This window comes from Engystomops pustulosus, chromosome 4 (genome assembly GCF_040894005.1).
Source record: "Engystomops pustulosus chromosome 4, aEngPut4.maternal, whole genome shotgun sequence".
NCBI classification, from domain to species: domain Eukaryota; kingdom Metazoa; phylum Chordata; class Amphibia; order Anura; family Leptodactylidae; genus Engystomops; species Engystomops pustulosus.
The window spans coordinates 49942900-49956758 of NC_092414.1; the positions used below are offsets into that span (position 1 = coordinate 49942900).

Below are 13859 nucleotides of genomic sequence, written 5' to 3' on the forward strand. Positions count from 1 at the left end.
CCTTGATCAATTGATAAACAGGACCTCACTGATTCCTCAATCATGGTGTTCTCAGAAATAGCCATTGGGGGACATTTACTTAGAGTGTCGGTGTCTGCATTGGCTTTGTTACCGACCTGCTCTGGGAAAGAAGATACACATTTAATATTGTAGAGCTGTGCAGAGACATTTCTGTCCCCGAGCCCATTTTCTGTCCCCGAGCCCATTTTCTGTCCCTGGGACCAAAATCTGTCCCAAGCACCAGAAATGTGTCCAACAGTCCCTGCTAGACCAGTTTTCTTTTGGTCTACTTTCCGCCAGTTTACAGCGCCCAAAAATGGCTGTGACACATATTAATTCTGTCTGAGTTTCCACTCCGCCAAAGCCACGCCCCTTTTCGGAGAAGAGTCGGAGCAGATGGAAAATGTCATTTTTTCTGTCCCCGACAGCTAATAAATAGGTAGGAGAGCAGAACATGTGGTGAGAGCGCCACAAAACTGGCGGAAACGCCATAGTAAATGTCCCCCATTGAGTTTAGAGTATCACACAGTAAGTCATCAGGAGGGTGCTACAGAGAGACTGGAAGCATCACAGAAACGAATCTAAGTGAAAGTGCTTTGGCCACATCCCACAGCGATGACTGCTTTGTTGTCCTTTGGAAATGAATAATGAATACCACACAACTGCAGGCACATTTAAGGGAGGTGAGAGGTACCCAATTGTCACGTCAGACCATTAAAAGTAGTTTACATCGGTGTCAGCGGAAAAAGACGATCTGTTCCCATGATAACCTGGAGGCTCCAGGACCTGTTATTCATTTGGCAGTATCTTTAGACCCATGGCAAATCCTCCATTTACATTATAGTATTGCAGTTTATGGTAGAAATGATCAGACGCCCAAGGATTAAAGTACCTGTGGATGGGTCTTAAAAATAGTAACATTTTTGGGTGGGTCAATCTGGAGGCCCCTGTAGATGTAGCCTGCCTCCAGTGGGGGATGTTGCACTGACTAACCTTCAGAAACACATTTGGAATATTCTACACGGATGTGGACCATAGGGTGACTACTTATATTAATGGCATTAGTAGGGAGTTTTAGAAGTCAAAGGAAGCAAATAGTAATAGTGGATTTTCCGAATTATGGAGACACACGTTGGACATATTTGGTCCTGGACCACCCACATAAGTACACTGAAGGGTTTAGATTTTAAAGTACTCCAGTGTTTATAGATGCATGTTCCCATTTTATAAAGCGCTGGCATATTACTTTATCTGATCCACATCTTCTCTGCACAGTAGGGGCTTTGTACAGGAAAAAACAGTGGAGGGTGACATGGAGCTTCAGCCCTTTAATTTTTAGGATTGGTCTGGGTCCCAAAAGGCAGATCTGCACAAATTCTTGAGTGATGGCATAGCTTAGCAAATTTTATGAATAAAAAAAAAAAAAGAAAGAAAATACACTTTTTTTCTTTTCAATAAATTTTATTGAAAGGCACACATCTTACTGCAATGTTTAGAGGCACTTGCTTGTAACAGGGGCTTGAGCCCTGTGGCAGTGATGACAGTGTCTAGTAGTACAACATTGGTGATCCTTAACTAAACACAGATGTTCCCCAAAAGACGCAACATGGACACCTTGTACTCCCTCTATATCAGACTATAAATATTAAATAACAGCAATAAACCTCAGAATTACCACATAATATTCTCCCAGTATATGAAATGCAGAGCAATCTGATATAGTGGAGACTGTATCCGTGTCCATGTGCGTCATAGGTGACCTCAGCAAATTTGACTTAGTTTTTCTATTCTCAGTTTCAGAAAGTAATATAGCTTTTTTTTCATCTCCCTCCTGGTGCTGACAGAGTAGACCCCCACATGTACCATTAGTGACCATGTCCACATTGCAGTTTATAGGAGGAAACCCAGAATGTGGCCACAAAGAGGTAAACATGGCAACTATATGATCATCAGCCAAGAAATGATTTTAAGAGCTAAAATAAACTTCCAATAATTTAAACAAATACTAGACCTTTGAAGGCCGTATACAGTACAGAACAAGACAACAATCTTCGCAGTACAACCGCATTAGTCATAAGGCAGATATGCGCTATAAACTCGTGTGTGACAATTGCGTATTGCTTGACACTGAAAAGTTTGAGCCCTTGAAAACAAACGAACATTGAAACATCTTGCGGCACAATATGCCACCTTAATTTGTTAAAAACTAGTAAAGTGCATCTTTTTTTTCTGAGAAAATACACAGGACAAGACTCTGGCATTTCTAGGTGCTTCCAATACATCAGTTTGTGTAGTTTAATACTTTTGGGATCTCAGGATAGGTTTTCAAATGCCATGTGACTACACCCCTATCATAAGCCCAGATCAAATATGCTTAAAAGAGAACCCCCATCCAAAACAGAAACCATTTGACCTCAAGTATTGTCTTCCATACATGTTATATGGAGTTCTCCCTTAGGCTCTACTAGGAGGCCTGACTATATTGCAGAACACCCCAGCATTAGACTTGTGTAACCTTGACCTGCCGAGCTGCTTTTTGCTTATGCTGTAAAATACTCCATAAGCAATTCTACATGACCTTCTCCCACAAAAACTGAGCTTGAATTGAACATACATCAGTAGGAAGTCAGAACCCCAGTCAACATTACATTTCACACTTTCACCAGCAATACACCTATAGAGAGGTACTTCTAGCCATAACTAAGTCTTTTGTCCTGTGCATATTTCTCTAAGTACTAAAAACCTTTTTGTCACATTTTCCGCTTTTTTTTTCTGTTTTTCCTTTTTGAAACTTCAGAAAACTTAAAACTAGCTGCCATGTTATCCGTAGGCTTCACAGTTTGTGCATTCCATGTGTTCTCCATTGTCCATTGAAAATAGTCACACACTTCTTTTTTCGTTTTGACTGTAGAAAAAAAAAAAACGAGAGTTCCTTTAGATATCAAGGATGATTTTCACTTTTCCTCATTGCAACTTAAAAGTCCTAATATCTGCGCTACTAATAAGATTACTGAGAGAGTGCAAAGTGTGATCATGCATTTATCCCCTACCCTGTTCTGATACAGATTATTAAAGGTCAGGATAACACTTACCTTCATAAGATTTTAGGAGCCCGATTCTGGAATTGTAGGAAGATGTGCTATTCTATAGTAACTGTGCTTCAGCTGCCTCGCTGTGCGGCCGGATACAATCCACTTGAGCTTTTGAACATTTGGCTTTGCGCATTGACTGGAAGAATATTCTGCTAGGCACTTTGATACTAATTCTTTCCAGCAGAACAGGTCTCGGCTGCTGATCTGGAAAAAAAAGGAAGAATGTATAATGAGCTTTTCTGCAGTTTTTTTTCTCTAATACACTATAGATAGGTAGAAAGATAACTGAGAAATCACAACTATGAGCAATGCAATTCATCAGCAACAAAATACCGTCCCTATTCCTAGCGCTATATATAATGGGGGACGGGTGGGCATGGCCGGGCCCTTGTCCGGCTGGAAGCTGAGGACAGCACCACTTCTGTGTCCCCGTTTATTTACATGGGTCGGGAGGGCGGTACCGCAGAGGTAAGTAAATGTTTTTTTTTTTTTCAAGAAGCCCCCTCCTGGCCACCAATGTTTTTTTTTTACTGACTCAGAAAAGGGATTATACCAAGTGTTATTGCGATCTCCTATCCACATTGGGACTATTGTCTTATTTATTATCCTGCTACTGATATGAGACAGTAGTCCAGCATGCAGACAGTAACCTAAAGCAGCACAACAGCAGCACACGTGCGGCACCGTACCGCTCCGTACCCGGGAAAAAGATAGGACCTGTCCTATCTTTACCCGTAATACGGCGCCGTGCACCATGTATCCCTATGGAGAGGGGCGGGGTGAGCTGCGCTCACCCCTCTCCCCGTGCACTGCCATTGCCCGGTACGGTACGGGGGACGGCAGTGTGAATGTGGCCTTAGAGTCTTGAGTATAGTTCAGTCCAAGAAATACGGCCAACATGTGCTCTGTATTTCAGACTGAACATGACCATCTAAAGTCAGCCGATGCAAGTTACAAAGTGGGCTGGTTAAAGGTTTCTACCTTGGAATGTTTCTGTAGACTTTCCATTGCTTCTGTCAATTCATGTAGCTTCTGTTCCTGTATCTCGACAGCCATTATAGACAACGCCAACGCTGAGGGCTAAACAAAAGAAAGAATGGTACAATATGTAAAGCTGTAATCTATTACACAGAAAAATACACACTAAATTTCCCATAGCAGAGAATACATTTATATATTGGGCGAAGGGGGGGGGGGGGGGGGGGCTTGGTTGGTAAATTAAGTAATCAAGGGAATCCCTTTCTGAATAAACATATCAATATTACTTTGTATTTGCACATTTGTCTCCCTTGGCTTACCTTTGCTTTAGAGAATCCAAGCCTACAGTGGCAAGCCTTAAGGTTGGTTTCAAGACGTTCCAGTGTAAAAAACTTTTGCCTAGGTGGATGATAAAAGAAGACACAATAAGCAAAAATAAATATACATTTTTGCATAATTCTAATTATCCATTGGGGGGGGGGGTGCGCAACATATAAATTTATGTTTTACTCAAGTGGTGGAGCTTTACTCCACTTCTCTCTTACTATTAACCTTCCTGACCATTTTTATCTCCAGAATTCTCTGTTCTGTAGGCTTATGGGATTGAATTCTGCAGTCTCATTGTCTCCCAGAATGCAGTGCAGCACAGAGCTTTTCATTATAGGAACAGAACCAAACTACCAGTACAGCTCTGTCGACACACAGCTTCCAGTATCAGTCCGTAGAGCTTTGAATGCGGCTTTGATTGATAAGGCTGGATTCACACACAGCATTTTTCCGGAAAAGAAGTAGTATTTTTGCCTATATATTGAACTATGAATTGCACCATTGAGGATGGGATTTATTATCACTGGCATATTGAACAAGGCTCTGTCCTCATACAGATGTGAACCCCTCCACAATAATGAAATCCCTACGTTAGACCTGACTCTCTGGAGGAGAATATACTAAATATGGCAGGCTCGCCCGCCACTCTCTGCATCAAGCTCCAAAGTGGCAGGTGGGGTAGAAAACTGACAAAACACCAGAATATGAGACTATGTAAAGGAGCCAGAATACATACACAAGTACTTAAATTTATATCATTTTCAGTTCCATTGCTTAAATATTGATAACAGTTTTTACCTTTCACTTGATAAGTTTTTAATAACAAGGGAATGGTAAAGTTGCAAGAGGTGATACGCTGTTGTAGATTTCACTTTCCAGCCCAACTTTTCCAGAACAATTTTCTCCATACGCATCATGTCACACACAGTGAACTTGTACTGACTTATTCTGATCAGATCAGTCGCCAGGGGCACGTTTCTTTCTTCTTCTGTGGTTTTTACCGCTAAGTAAAAACAGGACAGGCCGACACAGCCCAGATGTTTTGGTTGTACCTAAAAATTGTGAATAAAAAAAATGTAAGAAGTCACAGCTTATAACACATATTAAACAGAAATGACATAGGCAAGGCTCTGGTTACACACTTAGAACAGGACAGGCTTTTGTGTCTATCAAATACATTTCTTTATGGCCAACAGAATTCAATAAAAATGTTGCGCTATATACAAAAGCATTAAGTTTACAATACACTTTAGGTTACAGCAGCTCGGCTTAATGGGCTAGAGAACAGCCAATCAGGCAGCTTTACGCTCCTAGCAACTAGGCATGGCTGTGCCCTCCTTGACAATTACAGCCATGCCTAGTTGCTAAGTAAAGCTGCCTGATTGGCTGCTCTGCAGCCCATCAGTCGAAATGTCAGAGTCAGGCGGCGATGCCAGACAGAGAACACTGAACTTTAAAGTTCGGGTCCACTCCTCTCTAGTTGCTAGTTCTCAAACGAAAGCATTTAGGTCTAAATGCACTTGAATTGCATTGCAAAATGTAATTCAAGTGCAGTGTGTAAACATGCCCTAAGTGATACATGTTTTATGGCAAGAAAATAAGTCACCTACCTTCATTTTGGCTAAAAACCGGTCCAAAAGGTTTACAGATAACGAGAATGTTTCTGTACTGAAACCAAAGAACTGAGTTAGGCTAAGCAAATCTTTCACTTCAAAGTCACGAAGCCTGGTGGTCATCCGGAGGCCATTGTCATGAGCAGTTTCAATCAACCGCAAACCACAAGCTTTTGGCTGGCATTTCAGCTCCTGCTCCAAGAGTGAGTTCAGCTGGCTAAGAAGGTCCTGAGCTTCTGATGTTACAAGTGTGTCAATCATCTGAAACACAAGAAGAGATGAAATTAGACTCTGCAGTGATGTGTAAGTACACCTTGTATATGTTTAGTGTATGAATATTATACATAGGTCAGTTATGTGCAACCATAAACAGCCATATTCTAACTGTAAAGATGGAATTTTCCTAATTCCAGAAAATAGGAGGTGTCTTTCCACATGTGTGTGTGTTTATGTATTTATAGGCTTGTTTTTCTGCTTTAGTTTTGCAGTCTGTAGTTTTTCCTTTTTTTTTTTTTTTTTAAGAAGAAATAATTTAAAGTTTTCTTAAAATGTAAAATACTTATGGATAAGGAGGGATAATAGTGCATTAACAACCCACATAGTTCACACAGGTGTAATATGTCAGACCACAAAGTAAATTCATATTTAGGTAATGAGCACCTGACCGTGGTTGGTGCATACAAAACTGACTGTATGTAGGCTGGATTCTAGGATTGCCTACAGTGCTGAGGATGGGACGTGTATTATAGTGATATATGATATGTTCTGTGCATCATATATCCCTATACAGGCGGTCCCCTACTTAAGGACACCCGACTTACAGACGACCCATAGTTAAAGACGGACCCCTCTGCCCACTGTGACCTCTGGTGAAGCTCTCTGGATGCTTTACTATAGTCCCAGACTGCAATCAGCTGTAAGGTGTCTGTAATGAAGCTTTATTGATAATCCTTGGTCCCATTACAGCAAAAATTTTGAAATTCCAATTGTCACTGTGGTAAAAAAAATTTTTTGTCTGGATCTACAATTATAAAATATACAGTTTCGACTTACATACAAATTCAACTTAAGAACAAACCTACAGACCCTATCTTGTATGTAACCTGGGGACTGCCTGTATTCAAGTCACCCTAACTTGGCCATGGTTTACGGAAAGCTGACAGCATTTAAAGCTGCCATTGTCATTTATCTTTCTCAAAAACAGACACAACTTCTAAACAAATTAATACTTTTTTACCCCAAAAAATGAGCTGTGACACACACAGTATATAGGGGCTGAGGCTTTTATTCCATGTAGTTTAAGGTAAAGCTACTAAGGATAGTTTATACGCTGTAGGATAGTGATCGCACTGTGCAAACACTGTTTCTGGCTCCAATGCCTTCAAGTACAAATCTGCAGGCCTATTGTAATGCAGTAAACCATGAAGAGCAACTTCTCCTGCTGACACTAGTATCAAAAGCTGCCAGCCCTTCCCCCTCACCCATGTAACAAAGACTGGGCTCTGCCCCCCTGAGCTCTGGTGAAGTCACTACAAATCCTCCCATTGAGTGTTTGACGTAAGTTCAGGTCCTCCCACTGATACACCCCCCTCTACTTACACAGAGGACAAGTCTAGACTTGTTCCCTCTATAGGAAATGCACTATACAGAAGGCCTAGGTTTAATAGTCACATATATACGTTTCCACACAACTTATAATTCTCTTTTTTACACGGTATCATTCAGCTGTAATCGTTGAATCAGAATAACCAGGTCTTGTAGTGTCATTAATCTAGGGCCTACAGGGATTCTCGCCCACAAACGTACATGCATCTACAGGAGCTTGCAATCTAAAGTATTATCACCTTTTCTATATGTGGACAATATCGTAGACATGACAAATATGCTTTGCAGTTTAGTTATGAAGATGATATGTTACACAGAATACAATAGTAGAATGCAACCACCTAGAGTTACTCAAATCCATTAAAACTTCTTCTCAAACCTGGTGAATAGAATCAACCAGACATACAATTGCAAAACATGAGCCTAGATGTAAAAGAGCCTATAAACCTGTCACTTACCTTTTGTGGGGTGTAGGAGGTTGATGTCTTAAGAAGTTACAGAAGTTGCTTTTTCCTATCTTGACGTTGCAAACGCTGCTTGTTCAATTGTAGCAGCTCAATGAATTATAAGCGATGAATGAAGCTTCCCCACCCCAAAAAATGATTCTCCCCCTCCAGCTCTTCTTTACTCAGCCGACTAAAGGACAATCCCCTGACAGGCCCTTTTATAGTCAGGCATAGAGCCAGCCCCTCCGCTGTCTATTGGTGAAGCGCTCAGCAAAGTCATTCTTCACATTCTCTCCTCTGAGTGAATGTACCATGCCACCTCCTGGTGATTTTTGAGTTTTCCTCAGCAATATTTTTAACATATAATGCAGTGTATTTGACAGTATATCAATGTGAGCGTAGTTAAAATAAAGAACTAGAATTTATACTCAAGGATTTTTTTAATGTAATTTTTTTTACGAAATGAAGTGATTTCTTAATAACAGAGGCCACATCACCTCCTGACTGCAGAAGAATTGAAAAACAGGAGCAGTCGATAAATACTGACAGTCACCGGGTAGTCTTACTTACCTCCAAGTTAACATTTAAAAGCTCATTGACCAGTCCCTGGTCAATCACTAGTGATCTATAGTTATGAAGACCTCCTTAGGCCGGCGCCACACAGGGCGCTTTGTCTGCGCTTGCAAACAACGCCTGCGATCGGGAACGAGCCGCCGGTGTTTTGCGTTAATTTAACGCGAAACACCGGCGGCTCGTTCACGATCGCAGGCGTTTCCATGGAAACGCCGATGCGATCGGGCCGAGGCCCGCCCCGGTGGGCGCGACTTTGCGTTTGCGTTTGCAAGCGCAGACAAAGCGCCCTGTGTGGCGCCGGCCTTATCCACACCATTGAACAATGGTCATTAGGATGTAGTCATACACTTGCGTTTTTGCATATTTACCATGTGCAACATCCCTGCCAATGCATGGGCAGAGGAGTAGTTGCAAATAAGTCCCTTATATCATACAATAAATATAAATAAAGAGGTAATTGTGCAGCGGTAGATACTGCCTTGGTAGGCAAGGGTTAATGTTACTTAATGTTATCATCCAATTATATACCTCAATGCACTTAATTGTGAGCTGGAGTGTGATTGGCGAATGAGCCACCACCTGACCAGAGGGAGTAACAAAACCCCTGGACAGGAAGTGACACACGCTCTTAGGATCCAGCATCTGACAGAGAAGCATCTCTTTGAGCACACCTGCTACTAACCAAGAGTGAGAGATCTAGTGTCAGCCCAACTTCAGGGCTGATACTGAACATTACCCAGAATTAAAGCTGCAGCTTCCAGCATCGTACACAGCTACATCCCAGCCTGCCCCTGAATCCAGGCTGGTGACCCAACTCCAAGATCATTCCAGTAACCTACACTTGTACAGAATCATTTGGCCTGTTGCCTGCTGTTGGTTCGAATGAAGAACTGTAAGTTACTTTTATGCACAACATTGCCTCCGTCTGGTCCCTGCTACGGATGTATCACCATCAAGGGCGCCCCATCTATCTACCAGGGACACATACTACAGACTCTAAAGGGCTGCCCCAGGGAGAACCAGTACCACAGCCTCTCCCTCCATTATTCTTGCACACACCACAAACTGGAGACCTGCCATGCTGTAGGACAGCCCTCCGGTCCCCATACCAAGCACAGTGTCACTAGCGTGCCTAGGCTGCAACCGCCAGCCACTCCAGTATTCTGGGCCCCGGCTGCCTCCAGGCCCCAAGAAAAGGCTAGGCCCTGGTGGGGGATGTTGCACATGCGTGTGGCTGCTTTGAATCTGTTTTTCTTCATTTCTCGAAGTGTAAGCAGCTGCTTACTTCCAGAAATGAAGAAAAACGGATTCAAACCAGCCAAACGCATGGTAAACATGCATAAGTTTTCAAAGCGTTTAAGAGCGCACCTATTGTGCCAGATCCTGCTGATACTCTGCATACTATGCTTTCATGAAGATCCAAAAGTCTTGTTGTCTACCAATTCATTAGCTGATTCAATTTTACCTGTATGCTCATCAATTCCGTTAGGTTCTGTTGCTTTAGGGTGCGGTGACACGTGGCATTTACAAACGCAATGCAAGCGGCCAGGGTCTCAGTCCGATCACATCTACATATTAAGTGGAATGCATGTGTACCGGTAATCAGTAACACATCAGTAACAGTACCCGTGTTTTGCACAGTCGTTTCCATTGCATTTGTAAGCATGTGAAGGTTACTTGTTCTATGTTCATTCCTGGTCCTAGGTGGGGTATTTGAAAAGTCAGTGACAGCCCTCGTGCAGATGAATATTTTTGAGACCTGTAACTAGCTGTTCCTTCAATGGATCAAAGGTCCCATATACTTCTATGAGCTCATGCACATATTTCATACACAAAAATCCTGAAGAGACACTGGTGGAAATTTATTATTGGCTTTGCTCCAGTTTTTTGGCAGCCATTTTTATAATGTTGCTGTGCAATGTATAACGTATTTATTATATGTCAGCGCCACAATCTGATTTCTTTTCCAATACTCGCACTTTTTTTTTCCAGTTACGCAATATGGATGCAATTTTTTTCCCTCTACTGCTACTTTGCCAACACCTTTTTCTATCGCAATTTGTGTCACACGCTTAGACCCACAAAATGCAAGTCTACTAAGTTCTTTAAAGGAAAACTACCATGAGGAATCTACTCATATGCAAATATTCCAGATAGGCTCTTGATAAACCGTAGATTAGGTTAGAAATTGTTATACGGTTAAGGAAGGATAGTTTAGGGTTTAGGATATTAATGGGAACCTACGATCAGATCTACCTTAATAGGTAGATTCGTGATGGTAGCTTGACTTTGCAATGCAAATGGATTAGGCTCGGCACAATGGCATATGCATTTTCATTGAAACTCATGCAACTGGTAACTTGCCAATACAAATATGCGATCGGGCTATGCCTCACCCACATGCATTTGCAAACGCACATTTACTAACAGCAGTTCAAAGTGCACTAAATGCAATTTGCCTGTGTAGTGTGCAGGGTGCGCCAGATTCAGGATTTTGGGTGCATGTTCTTCATGAATCTGGCGCCCCCTGCTTTGCTCCAACAGACTTTGCATGTTAAAGCTGGCGCACGGTCTGACTGAGCACTGGAACGTCCCTCCAAAGTATAAAGCCCTTGCGACACAATGTAAAAATCACAGTATCAAAACCTGCAGTTTGTGCGCAAAAAAAGCAGACCCTGCGACACAAATAGTAAATGTGCCCCACTGACTCCAAAAACAGGATTGCGACCCAAGGTAACAATTCATGTACAGGTAGCCTTACCTTTCTAAATCTACACTGTTTAGATACCGGGTGTTTTTTAAAATTTTTTGATTATTAAACTTCTGCAGTAGACCTTAATGTGGCTTCTAGCCAAAATTTCAGTTTAGATGGCCCTGCATTGCAAAGGTTAAAAGCCTTTAACAGAATCGGCTACCATAATACAAATGCTGATTTATAATACACATAATTATTCTTTATTTTACTATGTTTTATCTGTGTTCTGACGTGCTTAATAGCTGTAGATCGTATTATATCCTGCAGAAACACTGGTTCCAGCTTCAGCTGAAGGAGAAGACATTAGGACTTGGCAGACAGCTTAACGTTCTTCAGGAGGTGCCGCCCTCTGAGATTCTGGTTACTTCCAGAAGTGTCTGGCTCAGCTGTCATTACATAACAAAGACTGCTGTCATTTCAAGGCCGTCTTTCAGCTCAGACCTCTTGTTCCTACTGAGTCAGACTGTCTGTACTAGTATCAGCAGTAGTGAGGGGAGAGCTATGTCCTGACATGTCCCCTACATATAGTCTATCTGCATGTGTTATATAAGTAGGGGACATGTCGGGGCATATTCACTGTGTCCTTCTAAAATTTTGATTTATAGTAATTTTATTTTTTATAGTAAATTTTTAAAAAAATATTTCTACAAGCCCAATTTATGTTTTCACATATGTTTGCCCATTAATTTATCTATTGTTGGATAGAGTAGAGAGTTTGAAAAATACTCACAATAGTATGAGATCATACATCTCTCAACCTATGTTTAAACACTCATGTAAATGAAGGGTCATTTAAATGGACTTGGATAATAGAGTCTGTCCCACAAATATTTGGGTTAGAGGGATACAAAAGAATAAAGACCCAGAGGACATTGGAATAGTACGGGATAGTCTATTTAATAGGCTAAGGACTCATTCACACATGGTGTTTAATGCATTTTAAAATGCAATAGAACAGCTGAAAAGAGAAATCGATGTTATCATTTGCGTTTACAGAACACAGCCGTTTGAAATATAGAAACCCTTTGTGCACAAGATAAAGCAGGATCAGGCAAAGAACTGGAATTAACTGAACCTAGAATTATGATCAATGATCTCCAATAGACTAATAATAGCATATTAATAGTGGAGACAATGCCAAGCAGCTCTGAATTTGAGGTACATACACAAGGCGCTCAAGATGACAGTAGGTCTGTAGAGTTTCGTACCTCACCAGGCCCCTCGATAGCAATTGTAAGCCAACTAAAGCTCTTACCTCCACCTGTCTTGTTCCTGGGGAGAGACAGAACCATTTGGTCAGCTCCAATAGCGTAGGGAAGCCAAAGGAAGACAAAATCAGCATCTGAACCTGCAAAGAATTTCCCGCCATTACCACCATGCATCTTCTCCTCAGCTATCCGAGGACCAACTGAGCCTTACTGAAGTACCCAGAAAGCTGACACTCCAGGCCCCTCTCAGGATGAGCCAGGGGCTGCACAAGCCCCTTCTGCCTCTATAGGCAGAGCTATAGCAGATATAGATTTTAGTCACAGAATGCTGAGACACCTAAGGTGGGTCAAGAAGGTCATCAGAATTTTGGGGGTTAAATCCTTACAGGTTGTATGCGCAACTCCTGCAACAGGAAATTGTTTAAGCTTGATATTAACATTAAGGTTGATACTAAGGATCAGACTTTGGGAAATGATATAGAAGCTATTTGGGGAACATTTACTTAGAAAGTCAGAAACTGCAATAAATGTGCTATTTCCGTGTATAATGCTGGGTGCGGCGATTCACTAAGATCGTGCTCCAGAAATCATGAATCTTTCGCTTCCCTGCAGTGGCCCAACAGAGTTCACTCTCTTTTTTGTGGTGTGTCTTTAACATACGGTGTGTGACACAATTTGCATTTAAATGTGGCGCTCGGTCTGAATCAGTCGGACTTACCAGCGGCCTTCCCCCTAATTTGTGTTGCATGGAAGCTAGCGCAGCTGTGCCACAAAAGGCTTGTGTGGGACACACTAGCAGCGCAGACACTTCATAAATACCTGTGCAAGCCATTTTAGCCTAGAAGAATGTGCACAGTCCGACAAAAGTGCGACGCAAAGCCCTTGGTAAATGTGTCCCATTGAGTCTAAAGTGGACTTCACTTTTGCACAAATAAATCAGCGCTCAAATACAAACTCAACTGGATAAGGCTTTATCACAAATTGATGACTTGTCTCATAGAGACTATTTTAGAATCATAGGACTCCCTGAGGCAATTACTGACCACTTGAAGAAGTGGTTCATGAATAATTCAAATCACTTGTACCAGACTTGGAATTAACCCGGTTCTGAAGGGAGTTTCCGGACCTAAGGCAATTAAATTATGGCATTAAATGGCATTAAATTAGTATCCAGTTTTATTAATAAAATAGCCACGTGTTTCGGTTCGGTCTCTGGACCTTCCATAGGCAATACATGTATGTTGAAACCGTCCACCGGCGAA

At 41.7% G+C, this 13859-nt stretch overlaps 2 protein-coding genes across 3 annotated transcripts in view; one reads left to right on the forward strand and one right to left on the reverse strand.

Annotated features, from left to right (window-relative positions):
- Positions 1 to 1440: 1440 nt before the first annotated feature.
- Positions 1441 to 8264, reverse strand: CCNG1 (cyclin G1). Its single transcript, XM_072145891.1, has 7 exons — positions 8074 to 8264; positions 6008 to 6271; positions 5196 to 5449; positions 4391 to 4469; positions 4074 to 4172; positions 3093 to 3296; positions 1441 to 2905 (listed from the first exon to the last, which is right to left on the reverse strand). Exons 2-6 carry the CDS (start codon positions 6269 to 6271, stop codon positions 3105 to 3107), a joined length of 888 nt encoding a protein of 295 aa, XP_072001992.1. The 5' UTR covers positions 8074 to 8264; the 3' UTR covers positions 1441 to 2905; positions 3093 to 3104.
- Positions 6216 to 13859, forward strand: part of LOC140126425 (uncharacterized) — a 51691-nt gene continuing 44047 nt past the window's right edge. Inside the window, exon 1 of one of the 2 annotated variants that reach the window (XM_072145889.1) lies at positions 6216 to 6313. The gene's annotated coding sequence lies outside the window, so the exon portion shown is untranslated. Of the gene's footprint in view, positions 6314 to 9282; positions 9527 to 13859 lie in introns of those variants that run through there. The other variant, XM_072145890.1, reaches the window with a different exon arrangement.